Source organism: Tachyglossus aculeatus, chromosome 1 (assembly GCF_015852505.1).
Source record: "Tachyglossus aculeatus isolate mTacAcu1 chromosome 1, mTacAcu1.pri, whole genome shotgun sequence".
NCBI lineage: Eukaryota > Metazoa > Chordata > Mammalia > Monotremata > Tachyglossidae > Tachyglossus > Tachyglossus aculeatus.
This window is the reverse complement of record NC_052066.1, coordinates 12,557,545-12,574,903: the sequence shown is the minus strand read 5'-3', so window position 1 is coordinate 12,574,903 and position 17,359 is coordinate 12,557,545. Positions and strand designations below refer to the sequence as shown.

Genomic DNA, 17,359 nt, shown 5'->3' with positions numbered 1-17,359 from the left:
TGACCCTTCGAAATCCCGGGGCAACCCCGGGCCGGATTCCCGCGGCGACTTACAGCGGCTGGGGGGGGCTGATGTCCATCACGGTCAGAGCGGGGGTGTCGATGTCGCTGCCCCGCCTCCTGGTCCGGTTTTCCTCGTACTCCGCGGTGAAGATGCTGCTCCCGCTGCTGGTGCTCAGCGAGCGCTCGGTCGGGCTGAAGCTCACCGGGGACCGGAAGCTGGTCCCTTGGGTCCTCCTGGCCCGCGGAAATGTCTTCCGGCCTGAGAGAAAACAAGCAAGAGGGAGCACCGGCTTAAACGGGGCGGCTGACGTGCTTCCCGGCTTTTCCAGGGGGCCGCCGGTTTCCCCTAACAGAGGGGAGCGGGCGGGCCGGCGAGCTTACTTCAAAGCCCCCAAAATCAAACCCCCCCCCCCCCCCCCAAACATGACCCTGGCTTTGGCGCCTGATAGGTTTCCATATTTACCATCACTATAGTCTTGGTGGTGATAGGAAATGTGGTATCTTCTTGGGTAAGTGCCCCCTTTTCCAAATTTCTCAAAGATTGGGATATCGTAGTCTGTTGGGAACAAAAAAGTCACTTTGCAACTGAGGAATCCAGAGGAAACTGGCAAGCTAGAGAATTTAAAAAGGAACGTTCCATCCTGCCAACACCCTTCCCTCCTTCCACATTTAGGTTCAGCTAAATAGCTATGTAAAAACAAAAAAACCTCATCTAATAGTCACCATCATTGAGAATTAAAATCACACAAAAGAAAGAAACTTTCTATGCTTTAGTCCACCCTCAAAATTCGGCTGTCAATTTCTAGATCAGAACTAAATCACAGTAACACTTGAGGAATACTGTGCTACAGGCTGAGATAGGCACTAAATAAATAGTATTTACTGAGCCTTTACTGTGTGCAGAGCACTGTGCTGAGCACTCGGGAGAGTACAATACAACAGAGTTGGTTGACACGCTCCCTGCCCACAACAAGGCTGTGGACTGTAAGCTCATTGTGGGCAGGGACTGTGTCTGTTTATTGCTGTATTGTACTCTTCCAAATGCTCAGTACAGTGCTCTGCACACAGTAAGCACCCAATAAACACGACTGAATGAATGATCGAACAAGTCTGGAGGGGGAGACGGACATTACGATAAATTTTGGATATGTATGTAAGTGCTGTGGGCCTGAAGGTGAGGTGAATATCAAGTGCTTAATGAGCGTATAGACCAGCAAGGTAGGAGGGAGTGAGCTGAGTACTTCCAAGCCAACGGTAAAGAGTTTCTGTTGGATGTGGAAGTGGATGGGCAACCACTGGAGGTTCTTGATGCGTTGGGAAACGTGAATGGAACGTTTCTTCAGAAAAATGAGCGGGGCGGCAGTTAGAGAAAGGAGGACTGGAGAGGGGAGAGACGGGAGGAAGCGAGGTGAGCAAGGAGGCTTCTAGAGATGTGGAGAAGGTAGAAGCAACAGGATCTGGTGACAGGTTGACTACGTGGGTTGAATGGGAGAGATGATTTGCGAATAATGCCAACGCTGGGTGTCTGAGAGACAGGGGGGATGACGGTGTTCTCTACGGTGATAGGAAAGTCAGTGGGAAGGCAGAGTTTAGGGGGGAGAATGAGGAAAGCTTCCTCATCTGTAAAATGGGAATTAAATATCTGTTCTCCCTTCTCCTTCAACTTAGACACAGTTGCTAATAATAATAATAATGGTATTTGTTAAGTGCTTACTATGTGCCAAGCACTGGGGGAGATACAAGGTTAATCAGGTTGTCACACGTGGGGCTCACAGTCTTAATCCTCAGGTAACTGAGGCCCAGAGAAGTTAAGTGACTTACCCAAGGTCACACATTTGACAACTGGCGGAGCCGGGACTAGAACCCACGACCTCTGACTCCCAAGCCTGGGCTCTTGTCACTAAGCCACGCTGCTTCCAATGAGGTCCACAGTTACCTCTATGTAACTACCTGAGACTAAATACATGCCTTACAATGCAAAGTTAAAAAATACATTTTCATGTAGTAAAGCAAATTTTCCTGCACAGAAAGCATCATAATGTCCTTTACAAACAGAGTTAAAAAAACTTGGGATCTACTTTCGTTAGATTAAAACAAAGAAACTGTTGAGGATTACTATAATTTACCCAAACACTGTTTCAAACCCAATCGGTGAAACGCATTCAGCTGCAGCTATTACTTGAATAGTCTCTTACCTGAGAATTCCTGGTGATTATCTGGATAGCTCTGGGCCCTCGGCATTCGCGACTTGGGATAGCTGTCTCTGTATGTGTAAAACGACATGCTTTATTGACCGGATATTGAAAATTAATCGAAAACCAATCTAAACATAAGCAGGTGGCAGTAGTAGCATTTGCTGAGTATCAGCTTGGCGCATTGGGAATGGTAAGAAAACAAAGTGAAATATTCTCGGCCCATTAGGAATGAACACTAATGAGAGACGGGAACATAAAACATGGACTATTGCAGTAATCAAAAAAAAATCCATTGTACAGACATATATACATGAGCGCTAAGGAGGTTATAAATGAGGTCTGACTGCAGACACAGGTTTTGATCAGCTCTGGCATCTCAGTCATCCAACTGTATTTACTGAGTGCTTACTGTGTGCAGAAATTGTCCTAACCCCTTGGAAAAGTACAATATAACAGTAAACGGACACATTCCCTGCCCACAATAAGCTTACGGTCTAGCGGCATCTAAAAAGAAAATGAAATCTATCAATTGGTTTCATTGAGAAACAACATGGCCTAGTGGAAAGAGCATCATCATCATCATCATCAATCGTATTTATTGAGCGCTTACTATGTGCAGAGCACTGTACTAAGCGCTTGGGAAGTACAAATTGGCAACATACAGAGACAGTCCCTACCCAACAGTGGGCTCACAGTCTAAAAGGGGGAGACAGAGAACAAAACCAAACATACTAACAAAATAAAATAAATAGAATAGATATGTACAAGTAAAATAAATAAAAAGAGTAATAAATATGTACAAACATATATACATATATACAAGAGCAGAATCCTGGGAGTCAGAGGACCAGCATGGCTCAGTGGAAGGAACCCGGGCTTTGGAGTCAGATGTCATGGGTTCAAATCCCAGCTCCGCCACTTAGCTGTGTGACTTTAGGCAAGTCACTTAACTTCTTTGTGCCTCAGTTACCTCATCTGCAAAATGGGGATGAAGACTGCGAGCCCCACGTGGGACAAACTGATCACCTTGTAACCTCCCCAGCGCTTAGAACAGTGCTTTGCACATAGTGAGCGTTTAATAAATGCCATTATTATTATTATTATTACCTCGGTTCTCAGCCCGGCTCTACCACACACCTGCTGGGTGTTCTTGGGCAAATCGCTTCGGTGTCTCAGCATCCTCATCTGCAAAAATGGGGATGACTTCCCACTCCCTCCTACCTAGACGGTGAGTCCCATGTGTCCAGAGTGAGAAGCCCGTATTTACCAGTGCTTCGAACGGTGCTTGACGTGTAGTAAGCGCTTAAACTCGGTAATTATTATTATTCGAAACGGGGAGGCCCAGGATCTGAGCCAGCTCCGGGATCCCAGAAGGAGGAGCCCTCGGAGCCCAGACCGGAGGCGGCTACAGGCTGCCCGCTCCATCCGCGTGCTCCCAAACAGTCAGCCATTTCAGGAAGGTGATTTTTCCCAATTGTTTCCTGATCCATTATTACCCTCGTGAAAGACTAAAACGTACCAGAGCCCACACTGGAGGAAGAATTTAGGGGGAAGGCAGCAGACCGCCTTATCACACCACAGTGATGGTATCTTCATAACATAATAATGGTGATACATCTTAACAAGGGGATTTGTTAAGCTCTCCCCACGTGCCAGGTAATCAATCAATCAATCATACTTATTGAGCGCTTACTGTGTGCAGAGCACTGTACTAGGCGCTTGGGAAGTACAAGTTGGCAACATATAGAGACAGTCCCTACCCAACAGTGGGCTCACAGTCTAAAAGGGGGAGACAGAGAACAAAACCAAATATACTAACAAAATAAAATAAATAGAATAGATATGTACAAGTAAAATAAATAGAGTAATAAATATGTACAAACATATATACATATATACAGGTGCTGTGGGGAAGGGGACGGAGAGGGGGGCGAGGGGGATAGGAAGGAAGGGGCTCAGTCTGGAAAGGCCTCCTGGAGGAGGTGAGCTCTCAGTAGGGCCTTGAAGGGAGGAATCAATCAATCAATCAATCAATCGTATTTATTGAGTGCTTACTATGTGCAGAGCACTGTACTAAGCGCTTGGGAAGCACAAATTGGCAACACACAGAGACAGTCCCTACCCAACAGTGGGCTCACAGTCTAAAAGGGGGAGACAGAGAACAGAACCAAACATACCAACAAAATAAAATAAATAGGATAGAAATGTACAAGTAAAATAAATAAATAAATAAATAAATAGAGTAATAAATATGTACAACCATATATACATATATACAGGTGCTGTGGGGAAGGGAAAGAGGTAAGATGGGGGGATGGAGAGGGGGACGAGGGGGAGAGGAGGGAAGGGGCTCAGTCTGGGAAGGCCTCCTGGAGGAGGTGAGCTCTCAGCAGGGCCTTGAGCTCTCAGCAGGGCCTTGAGCTCTCAGCAGGGCCTTGGGCAAGAGAGGCAAGAGAAGAGAGCTAGCAGAGGAAGAGCAGAGGAAGAGAGCTAGCTTGGCGGATGGACAGAGGGAGGGCATTCCAGGCCCGGGGGAGGACGTGGGCCGGGGGTCGACGGCGGGACAGGCGAGAACAAGGCCCGGTGAGGACATTAGCGGCTGAGGAGCGGAGGGTGCGGGCTGGGCTGGGGAAGGCAATATGTTAAGCAGTGGGGAAGATACGAGATCATCAGGTTGGACCCTGTCCCCGCCCCACAGGGTGCTCCCAGTCTTAATCCCCATTTTCCAGATGAGGTGACTGAGGGCCAGAGAAGTGACGTGACTTGTCCGAGGTCAAAGAGCAGAGAAGTGCTGGGCCCAGGCCCTATCAACTAGGCCACGCTGCTTCTTGTCTTGACACGTAGATGGAAAGAACCCCTGAACGTTTTCATTCCAAGCCCCCTAGGGATCGGCTCAGTGCTCGTTTCTTCCCCGGATTTAAAAAGGGAAAGCCAGAAATAACAATAATAATAATAATAATAATAATAATAATAATAATGTTGGTATTTGTTAAGTGCTTACTATGTGCCAAGCACTGTTCTAAGCACTAGGGGGGATACAAGGTCATCAAGGTTGTCCTATGTGAGGCTCACAGTCTTCATCCCCATTTTACAGATGAGGGAACTGAGGCACAGAGAACTTAAGTGACTTGCCCAAGGTCACACAGCAGACAAGTGGCGGAGCGGGGATTAGAACCCACCACCTCTGACTCCCAAGCCCGGGCTCTTGCCATTGAGCCACGTTGCTTCTCATCTACATCTACACCCACACACGGTTTAAGCTTTGCTTTCATCTTTAAGTAAAAACGGGGTGTTTCTAAGAAACGTAAAGATTTTCATGTATTATTTACTACTCCCATTTTATCCTGTAGGCTGCCCATCCTCCCCCGCTACCCCAAGGAACAGCTGGCCAACCATTTGCATACATGATGGGATTAAAATTAACAAGGCACAGTAGAACGTACAGTTCTATGGATCATCTTTAAAGCGTCAATTTCTTCTGCGCCAGGGAGTCTACGTTAAATGGGACTGGGACGCGGTCTGAGAGAGACAAAGACTGTTGCTTCTTAAAAGAACCGGTCAAAGAGATATCACAACTACAGATTAAGGCTTTTCCACCCCTAGAATCTGTGGGCGCCTTCTACAACTGGCCGTTTTCCAGTCACACTACCTTTCAAGAGTGGACGGCCAATTTCTTCTTATGATTTTTTGTTTTCTTATGGTATCTGTTGAGCGTATCCTCTGTGCCGGCCACTGTACTAAGCGCTGGGGTAGACACGAGCCAATCGGGTCAGACGCTTTCCATGTCTCACAAGGGGCTCACGGTCTCAAAGCCCATTTTTACAGATGAGAGAACTGAGGCACAGAGAATCAATCAATCAATTGTATTTATTGAGCGCTTACTGTGTGCAGAGCACTGTACTAAGCGCTTGGGAAGTACAAGTTGGCAACATACAGAGACGGTCCCTACCCAACAGTGAAGTGACTTGCCCAATGTCACACAGTGAACAAGTGGCGGAGCTGAAATTAGAACCCAGGTTTTTCTGACTCCCAGGCGTGGGCTCCTGCCATTAGACCACGCTGCTTCGCTCATGGTTAATCATCATCATCATCATCAATCGTATTTATTGAGCGCTTACTATGTGCAGAGCACTGTACTAAGCGCTTGGGAAGTACAAATTGGCAACATATAGAGACAGTCCCTACCCAACAGTGGGCTCACAGTCTAAGGTTAATCCCTCTGGACTGGAAGCTCCTGTGCTGTACTGGCGTGCTCAGTTGTGCTGTACTCTCCAAAGCGCTTAGTACAGTGCTCTGCACAAAATAAACACTCCATAAATACCTCTGATTGACTGACTGGCTGGCTGAGAGATCCTTGTGGGGAGGAAACACGGTCTTCCAACTCTGCCCGTATTGTCCTCTCCCAAGTGCTCAGCCCAGGGCTCTGCACACAGTATGTGCTCAATAAACCCCACTGACCGAATCCCCACAGCCTTGACCAACATTCTCTCTTCCCACATCTCCCTATGCCTTTCGAGACCGGCCTACGGATAAATGGCTCATCTTCTTCGTCGGAGGCCTGAAGCCACTTGCCAATGGTGAAATGATGTCAAAGTGAAGTGAAGAGGCTTACCCATCCAACGGGCTGTCGAGGGAAGGGCAGCTCCCGGAGCCGGAATTTTCAGGACTGCTCAAAGACAGCGGATCCAACATCTAGAAACAGAGGAGTCACATACTAAAACTCTGACTGGAAGGGGAGAGGGCAAGGAGATAGCAAGGGGGCCTGAGGGGGTCAAGTGGTTAAAGCTCCTTTCTTCTCCCGCTCCCTTCTGCACAGCCCTTACGCTTCATTCATTTGTTCATTCAATTGCATTGATCGAGCGCTTACTGTGTGCATGGCACTGTACTATGCACTTGGGAGAGTACGACAGAATAATAAACAGATACATTCCCTGCTTACAATGAGTTTACAGTCTAAAGGGGGAGGCAGGAATTAACAGAAATAAACAAATGACAGTTATGGACAAAAGTGCTTTGAGGTTGGGGATGAATAAAGGGAGCAAGTCGGGGCGACACAGAGGGGAGGGGGAGAAGAGGAAAGGAGGGCTTAATCAGGGAAGACCTCTTGGAAGAGATGTACACCCTTTATTCACCCCCCCACCCACCTCAGCCCCACAGCACTTAGGGCCATATCTGTAATTTATATATTCACATTAATGTCTGTCTCCCCCTCTAGACTGTCAGCTCGTTGTGGGCAGGAAAGTATCTATCAACTCGGCTTTATTGTACCCTTCTAAGTGCTTAGTATACAGCTTTGCACACTGATTAAGAGCAAGTTCCCATGAGGAAAAGAACTCAACAGATGTGCATCTGTTCCGTTTGACTCAAAAGACTCCCCAGTTGGAAATTTTGCTTTTTGAAAAACGAAACAATAGCTCCACCCAAACCTAACACAAATGACTTTGTGGTTAGTTTGTGCGCTCGAACTGTTTTTTGATCGGCAGCAAAAATAGTAGCAGCCGCTGCAATATTAAACTACCATACGGGCTACCCGAAAAAATGTCAAAACTTCCGAGGCTGCGACATTTATGAAAAGGCGAAAAAGTCCTCTGGACACCATGAAGATTCCTGTTTTGGGCTTTCTGATATGTCTACTTGTATTTATACCTGAGCATTTTTAACAAGGACAGTTCCTGCAGATAGTCAAAAAAAGTTCTACACACAGCGATTCCCTGCTGTGGAAAAGTCAATCAACGGTAACCACTTATTGTTAAGCTGCTGCCGAACGGAAACTGGCTGCAAGACAGTTGATTTTTAATGAGATTTCTGTACAGCGTGACCCAGTAAACTGTCCCAGTTTACATGGAAGAACAGTACTTTCTGTTAGCTTCTTCCACCACACCACAGGTAAAATGAAACTGTAAAATCTGAATAATTATCTACTTACCGACAGAGGAGCATTTAACAACTAAGACCTCACATCCACAATTCTGCCCTGATGTAGAAAAACTTATGAAATCACCCCAGATGACCATTCAAATGCTTAATTTTTCATCTGGAAAAGCCTCCGTTAACCATCCTTCTGCTGGATTCCTTTTTATGATCAGTGACGCTAATCCGTGCATAAGGTGACCCTGAACGATGCTCTTTTTATTTCAAACAAACCCGTCCTCCTGAGCAATAAAAGGCTTTGAATATCTTTCACATGTCTGCTCCTACCTACGGACGAAGGAGTCAGACAGGGAATCCCGGCTCGGACTCTTGCCTGCTCTGTGATCTTAGGCAAATCACGTCTCTGGGCCTTAGTTTCCTCTGCAAATTAGGGATTCGTTACCTCTTCTTGCTCCCCCTTAGACTGTGGGACAGGGACTGTGTCCATCCTGATTATCTTGTATCTACCCCAGTGCTTAGTTCAGCGTTTGGCACATAGTAACCACTTAATACCATAAGAAAAAATACCAATGTGTCTGGCAAAACCACAGTGGTAGATCCATTTGGAGGCCCGCTGGCTTTACAACAGCGCTTTGTAGATCCTAGACTTTAAGTCTGCTGCGGGCAGGACACGTTGCTGCCACTACTTTGTCGACTTTGTACCACTAACCCACAACCCTGGATCACCTCCACAGTTTGCCTCCTTCGCTCTTGTGCACGAGCCACATAGTACTGCTGGCGGAAATCCAGATATCAGGCCGACTTGGTCCACTTCAAGTTTATCCTTGCATGCTTTAAACTCTGCCCTCTCCTCTACCCGGCAAAATTATTTCTCCATCCCTATTGCCACCCCATGCCCATCGCCCTCACCAGTTGTTCCATTCATTCATTCGATCGTATTTATTGAGCACTGGGTGCAGAGCACTGTACTAAGCGCTTGGGAGAGTACCATATAACAATAAACAGATGCATTCCCTGCCCAAAACTAGCTTACAGTCCAGTGGGGGAGACAGACATTAATTTACATAAATAAATTACAGATATGGACATATATGTTTCAGATGTTTAACTCCCTCCTCAAACCCCCTGACCCCCCGCCTCCCTGACACTAATGAACTGGCCACCTGCTTTATTGAGAAAATTGATACTATCAGGCAGGATCTCCCTAAAATCTCCCCTGCCCCTCCCCAATCTCGCCCCCAACTCTCCCAAATTTTCAGCAGTATCCCTAGAGGAGATCTCCTGCCTTCTCTCAAAATTCACCCGTGCACCTGACCCCATTCCTTCACACCTTATCGAAACATTGCCCCCTCTCCTTTTTACCTCCCCAACTGCCATCTTCAACTATATGCTCTCCAATGGTTTCTTCCCCACTGGTTGCAAACGGAACCCATGATTCTCCTTTCTAAAAAAAAAAAAAAGCCCTCCTTTGACCCCATGGCTCCCTCACGGTTCAGTTCCGGGTCCCTTTCTAGTCTCCATCTCCACCCACTCCCTTGGAGAACTCATTCGCTCCCATGACTTCAACTCCCACGTCTATGCGGATGCTAACTAAATTTACATCTCCAGCCCTGATCTTTCTCCCTCTCTGCAGCCTCACATTTCCTCCTGCCTTGATGACATCTCCACTTAGATGTTCTCAAGTCCCCTCAAACTTACCATGTCTAAAACAGAACTCCTCATCTTCCCACCCAAAGTCTTTCCTCCCCCTGACTTTTCCATCGTTATAGATGGCACCAACATCTTTCTTATCTCACAAGCCCATAATCTTGGCATTATCTGTGACTCCTCTCTCTAATTCGACCACATATTGAATCCATCACTAAATCCTGTCTGTTCAACCTTCATAACATCACTAAAATCCACCCTTATCCTCTCCATCTAAACAGCTACCATGGTAATCCAATCTCCCTTTATCCTATCCCGCCTTGAAAACTGTATCAGCCTCCTTGCTGACCTCCCAGCTTCCTGTCGCTCCTCACTTCAGTCCCTACTTCAATCTGCTGCCCGGACCATCTTTCTACAAAAACGTTCAGGCCACGTTTCCCTTCTCCTCAAGAAACTCCAGTGGTTCCCATCCACCTCTGCAGCAAACAGAAACTCCTTACCATTGGCTTTAAAGCAGCCATCACCTTGCCCGCTCCGACCCTCACCTCACTACTTTCCTGCTAAAAGCCAGTCCGCGCACTTGGCTCCTCTGGTACTAACCTTCTCTCTGTATCTCCATCTCCATCTGTCTAGCTGCTGACCTCTCGCCCAAGTCCAGCCTCTGGCCTGGAACGCCTTACCTCCTCATATCCAGATAATTATACTCTCCCCGACCTTCGAAGCATTACTGAAGGCCCATCTCCTCCAAGAGGCCTTCCCCAAGCCCTCCTTTCCTCTTTTTTTAAAAATAGTATTCATTAAGCGCTTACTATGTGCAAAGCACTGTTCTATGCTCTTCTCCCACTCCCTTCTGTGTCGCCCTGACTTGCTCCCTTTATTCATTCCCCTCCCAGCCCCACACCACTTATGTCTATAGCTGTCATTTACAGCACATATATTTACAATGCTATTTATTTTGATGGTATTGACACCTGTCTGCTTGTTCTGTCGGTCTGTCTTCTGTCGTCTGTCTCCCCCTTCTAGACTGTGAGCCCATTGTTGGGTAGGGACCGTCTCTCTCTGTTGCCAAACTGTACTTTCCAAGCATTTAGTACAATGCTCTGCACGCAGTAAGCGCTCAATAAATCCGATTGAATGAATTAATGTCCAACTCCCCCTCTAGAATGTAAGCTCACTGTGGGCAGGGAATGTGTCTGTTATACTGTTCCACTGTAAGCACTCAATAAATACCATGGACCAAACTATTCCATTGTATTGGACCCTTCCCAAGGGCTCGGTTTACAGAGCTTTGCACCCAGTAAGCGCTCATGAAATACCTCTCATTGATGGATTGACTGAACCAAGAACCGCCACATATTCATCTTTTCTTCTGCCTCTGACACCTAAGATTTCCACACCTTATTCTAAGATTGTGAGCTCCTGGAGGGCCAGGGATCATGTCTAACTCTCACTTGTGTATTTTTTTTCCCCAGTGCTTAGTACAAAGCTCTACACAGTAGTTGCTTAATAAATACTACTGCTATTACTACTACTATTACTCCTCCTCCTACTACGTTGCCGACTCGTTCTTCCCGAGAACTTAGTACAGGGCTCTGCACACAGTAGGCGCTCAATAAATACGATTGATTGAATGAATGAATGAATCTATCTACTTACTTGGTCCATACTTTCCGGAATGAACTCTCCTTCGCTGGTGATACTGGTGAAGGACCCATTTCGGGCAACTTGGTGCAGTTCGTCTGGGATGTAGCCGGGAGGAGGGGAGCTTCGATCTCTAGTAGTGGGCCCTGGAACCGGAACAAATTCACGAAAATATTTGGAAACTGATATCCTCAAATGTACCCGGGGTTCCAGGAATAACCACATGGACGTTCGGAGAACAGTCTTTGAACTATTTCACTTAAACATACATCACGGAGGACTTCTTAAAAGTCTGAAATGGATTTTAAATAAACAGTGTACACCACCACAAAAATCCTCAAAAAGACATTACCTGCTTTCCCAATTAAGGAATAGGTTGAATGGACATTTGGAACATATCAACTGACCGAATCCCTTCATCATCTGAGCTCTGCTACAGGGAAAAGGGGCTTGAATTCCAGCGAATTTCGCCTCCTGGGCAAATCCTTGGTGGAAGGATTTCGGGCCCGGGAGTCAGAGAACCTGGATTCCAATCCCGCCTTTGCCACTCATCTCCTGCGTTATCATCGAGTGGGTCATTTCATTCTCTGGGCTTCAGTTCCCTCATCTGTACAATGGGGACTGAATATCAGTTCCTCTTCCTATTTAGATTCAGATACTCAAGTGGGACAGGGAGTGTTGTATCACCTGATTATCTTGTATCATCATCATCATCAATCGTATTTATTGAGCACTTACTCTGTGCAGAGCACTGTACTAAGCGCTTGGGAAGTACAAGTTGGTAACATATAGAGACAGTCCCTACCCAGCAGTGGGCTCACAGTCTAAAAGGGGGAGTATCTATCCCAGAGTTTACAAGAATGCTTGCCTCATAGCAGATGCTTAACAAATACCACAATGATAATACGAGAAGCAGCGTGGCTTAGTGGAAAGAGCCCAGGCTTGGGAGTTAGAGGTCGTGGGTTCTAATCCCAGCTCCGCCACTTGTCTGCTGCGTGGCCTTGGGCAAGTCACTTAACTTTTCTGGGCCTCAGTTACCTCATTTGTAAAAATGGGGGTTAGGACTGCGAGCCCCACATGGGTCAACCTGATTACCTTGTATCTACCCCAGCGCTTAGTAATAATAATAATGTTGGCATTTGTTAAGTGCTTACTATGTGCAAAGCACTGTTCTAAGCGCTTGGGGGATACAAAGTGATCAGGTTGTCCCACGTGGGGCTCACAGTCAATCCCCATTTTACAGATGAGGTAACTGAGGCTCAGAGAAGTTAAGTGACTTGCCCAACGTTACACAGCAGACATGTGGCAGAGCCGGGATTCGAACCCATGACCTCTGACTCCAAAGCCCGTGCTCTTTCCACTGAGTGCAGTGCTTGGCACATAGTAAGCGCTTAACAAATACCATAATCATTATTATTATTATTATTATTAATAATAATAATAATAACAACAATAATAATTAGGGTTAGGAGTTCTACCTAGAAGTAGAGGGTAGGTAGTCTGCTATCGGCAACTATCAAGCCTACTGAAGCAGCATGGCGTAGCGAACAGGCCTGGGAATCACAAGGTCATGGGTTCTAAACCCGGCTCCACCACTTGTCTGCTGTGTGACCTTGGGCAAGTCACTTCACTTTTCAGGGCCTCAGTTCCCCCATCTGTTAAATGGGAATTGAGACTGTGAGCCCCATGTGGGACAGGGACCATGTCCAACCCAATTTGCTTGTATCCACCCCATCGCTTAGTACAGTGCCTGGCACATAGTAAGAGCTTCACAAATATCATCAATATCATTATTGTTATTATTGTTAATAACATTATCCCACGATTCCATGATTAATGTTCTCACCTATTACAGGAAGCTGCTTTTTTCTCTCAGTCACTTCAAATACTGTGTTATCCAAATCTTCCAGGGAGGGAAGGGGTTCCAAGTTGGATGCCTGAAAAATAAAAGAATAGTGAAATTCTCCATAATAATAATAATAATAATGGCATTTATTAAGCGCTTACTATGTGCAAAGCACTGTTCTAAGCGCTGGGGAGGTTACAAGGTGATCAGGTTGTCCCACGTGGGGCTCACAGTCTTAATCCCCATTTTACAGATGAGGTAACTCAGGCACAGAGATGTTAAGTGACTTGCTCAAAGTCACACAGCTGACATTTGGTGGAGCCGGCATTCGAACCCATGACCTCTGACTCCAAAGCCCGTGCTCTTTCCACTGAGCCATGCTGCTTCTCTAATCACCTTTCTTAAGACAATCTATTTTGAGACAAGGCTTGCAAATGTTCTGCTATGCCTGTAGTGACCATATTTGCTCCGAAGAGTAAAAATAAGTGATGGTCGTTCAATGTTATCCATAAGTCTCTGCAAAGTACCAACATTTTCCACCTGCCACTTCTGGAATTCCAGTGAAAGGAAATATTTTCAGGACTATAAAGCTCACCATATGAAATATGACCGCTTCAACTCCCTTGAGCGGGAGCAAGGTAGGATCCGAATCGTAATATTCAGGACTGCCCTTGGTTACGAATCTCTCCGAGTGCTTGTCTTAATAATAATAATAATAATAATAATAATAATAATAATAATAATAATAATAATAATGGCATTTATTAAGCGCTTACTATGTGCAAAGCACTGTTCTAAGCGCTGGGGAGACTACAAGGTGAGCAGGTTGTCCCACGTGGGGCTCACACTTTAAACTGGACCTTCCATATACCCCAACTCCCCCCTGTACTGGGGTAATTCAATAATTACATTGCTTTAAAGAACATCTTTCAAAGTACCCCCAAAAGTCTACCTCTGCAAACTACCTAAGCTCAGATTCCTGAATTCGAAAAAATGTATGAAATTCAAATAAAATGACTGACACCCCGCCACCTCTGTGCCCTGCCTCCCCGGAACAGTAATGTCTATATAAACCAGAGAAGCAGCGTGGCTCAGTGGAAAGAGCACGGGCTTTGGAGTCAGAGATCACGGGCTCAAATCCCGGCTCCGCCAACTGTCAGCTGTTTGACTTTGGGCAAATCAAACTTCTCTGGGCCTCAGTTACCTCATCTGTAAAATGGGGATTAAGACTGTGAACCCCCTGTGGGACAACCTGATCACCTTGTAAGCTCTCCAGCACTTAGAACAGTGCTTTGCACATAGTAAGTGCTTAATAAATGCCATCATTATTATTAAGGACCTGGGTTCCGATCCCGGCTCCACCACCTGCCTGCTTTGTGACCTTGGGCAAGTCTCTTTGCCTCATGCCTCGGTTCCCTCATCTGTAAAAATGGGGATTAAGACCGTGACCCCCATGTGGGACGGGAATGTACCCAACCTGAGCAGTGTGGCTTAGTGGCAAGAGCACAGGCTTGGGAGTCGGAGAACGTGGGTTCTAATCCCGGCTCCGCCACTTGTCTGCTGCGTGACCTTGGGCAAGCCGCTTCACTTCTTTGGGCCTCATTTACCTCATCTGCAAAATGAGGATTAAGACTGTGAGCCCCACGGGGGACAAACTGATTACCCTGTATCTACTCCAGTGCTCAGAACAGTACTTAGCACATAGCAAGTGCTTGACAAATACCATCATTGTCATCATCGTTTATCCACTCCTGCGCTTAGTACAGTGCCTGGCGCATAGTAAACGCTTAAAAACCACAATAATTATTATTTTTATTAGTGTTTCTGGTGGACTTCCAATCTCTCTTGGTCCTCCCCAGTTCCCCTTCTGCAGCTGCATGCAGTGGCTTGGGTAGGGCCCGTGTTGAGTTAAATTCCTCTTCACCAGACTCTAAGCAGATCAAGCTAATCAATCAATCAATCGTATTTATTGAGCGCTTACTATGTGCAGAGCACTGTACTAAGCGCTTGGGAAGTACAAATTGGCAACATATAGAGACAGTCCCTATCCAACACTGGGCTCACAGTCTAAACGACTAAAATAGATTAGATTAGAGAAGAAGCATGGCTCGGTGGAACGAGCAAGGGCTTGGGAGCCAGAGGTCATGAGTTCTAATCCCAGCTCTGCCACATGTCTGTGTGACCTTGGGCAAGTCTCTTCTCTGAGCCCCAGTTACCTCATCTGTAAAACGGGGATTAAGACCGTGAGCCCTATGTGGGACAACCTGATCACCTTGTATCACCCCAGCGCTTAGAACAGTGCTTTGCACATAGTAAGCGCTTAACAAATGCCATCATCATTATTATTATTACTATTATTATTATTATCAATCAGTCAAAGGTATTTGAGTGCTTACTGTGTACAGAGCACTGTACAAAGCGCTTGGGAAAGTTCACTACAGATAAAGCAGTGTGGCCTGCAGGAAAGATCACCAGCCTGGGAGTCAGGAGACTCTGCCCCATTTTTAAATTTTTTCTTCTGGTGTTGGTTGAGCCCTCCTCTGTAGCTCTCCCTCCCTGCCCTAAGTGCTGGGGCAGATACAAGATTCATTCCTTCATTCAATCGTAATTAACTGAGCGCTTACTGTGTGCAGAGCACTGTACTAAGCGCTTGGGAAGTACAAGTTGGCAACATATAGAGACAGTCCCTACCCAAAAATGGGCTCATAGTCTAGAAGGGGGATCATCAGGGTAGGCACAGTCCCTGTCTCACATGGAGCTCACAGTCTAAATAAGAAGTAGCGTGGCTCAGTGGAAAGAGCACGGGCTTTGGAGTCAGAGGTCATGGGTTCAAATCCCGGCTCCGCCAACTGTCAGCTGTTGGGCAAGTCACTTCACTTGTGCTTTGCACACAGTAAGCGCTTAACAAATCCCATCATTATTATTATTATTCTCTGGGCCTCAGTTACCTCATCTGTAAAATGGGGATTAAGACTGTGAGCCCCACATGGGGCAATCTGTTCATCTTGTAACCTCCCCAGCGCTTAGAACAGTGCTTTGCACGTAGTAAGCATTTAATAAATGCTATTATTATTATTATTATTATATAGGAGGGAAGAGGCTCTAATTCCCATTTTACAGATGAGGAAAGTGAGGCACAGATAAGGAAACTGAAAGCCACACAAGAGGCAGGTGGCAGTGAGGGATAAGAACCTGGGTCGTCTGCATCCCAGGCCTGCGCTCTTTCCACTGGGCTGGCCTGCTGCATGAGCCCAACGCTTGCCTGCTGGCGACCTTGGGCGCAAGTAACCTAACTTTCCTGAGCCTCAGTTTCCTCATCTATGAAATGGGGGACATGGTACTGGTTCATCCGTACCTCGTTCTCACCTGTCCCGCCATCGACCCCCGGCCCACGTCATCCCCCTGGCCTGGAATGCCCTCCCTCTGCCCATCCACCAAGCTAGCTCTCTGCCTCCCTTCAAGGCCCTACTGAGAGCTCAACTCCTCCAGAAGGCCTTCCCACACTGAGCCCCCTCCTTCTTCTCCCCCTCCTCCCCCTCTCCATCCCCCGCCTTACCTCCTTCCCTTCCCCACAGCACCTGTATATACGTATATATGTTTGTACGTATTTATTACTCTATTTATTTATTTACTTTACCTGTACATATCTATTCTATTTATTTTATTTTGTTAGTATGTTTGGTTTTGTTCTCTGTCTCCCCCTTTTAGACTGTGAGCCCACTGTTGGGTAAGGACTGTCTCTATATGTTGCCAACTTGTACTTCCCAAGCACTTAGTACAGTGCTTTGCACACAGTAAGCGCTCAATAAATACGATTGATTGATTGATTGATTCATCATCCCCTTAAGACCGGGAGCCCCGGATGGGACAAGAACTGCATCCAACCTGATGGCTGTGTATCTACCCCAGTGCTTAGAAGAACGTTCAGCCCGTCACCGACGGGTGTGTGTCGAGCACTGGAGGCGCTTAACAAGTACCACAATTCTGGGGGCCAAGTTTTTTCCTTCCCCGATCTCCCGAAGCATGATCGGAGGCCTCCAGGGTGGGGTGATCCACAAATGTCAGGACTCAGTGGGCTCCCCCACCCCGCCCGATTCTGGGCAGTGAGCAGTCCTAACATCCCAGACCCCGGCCTCGGCTGAAGGACCATCCTGGGA

General features: G+C 46.6%; 1 protein-coding gene across 1 annotated transcript in view; it reads right to left on the bottom strand.

The window, feature by feature from the left end:
• Positions 1-17,359, bottom strand: part of MAP3K2 (mitogen-activated protein kinase kinase kinase 2) — a 73,841-nt gene that overhangs the window by 29,495 nt on the left and 26,987 nt on the right. The window contains exons 6-11 of the mRNA XM_038751070.1: positions 13,203-13,293; positions 11,372-11,502; positions 6,810-6,889; positions 2,198-2,265; positions 466-558; positions 60-261 (exon numbers count right to left, since the gene is read on the bottom strand). Coding sequence (XP_038606998.1) covers positions 60-261; positions 466-558; positions 2,198-2,265; positions 6,810-6,889; positions 11,372-11,502; positions 13,203-13,293 — 665 coding nt within the window. The remainder of the gene's footprint in view (positions 1-59; positions 262-465; positions 559-2,197; positions 2,266-6,809; positions 6,890-11,371; positions 11,503-13,202; positions 13,294-17,359) is intronic.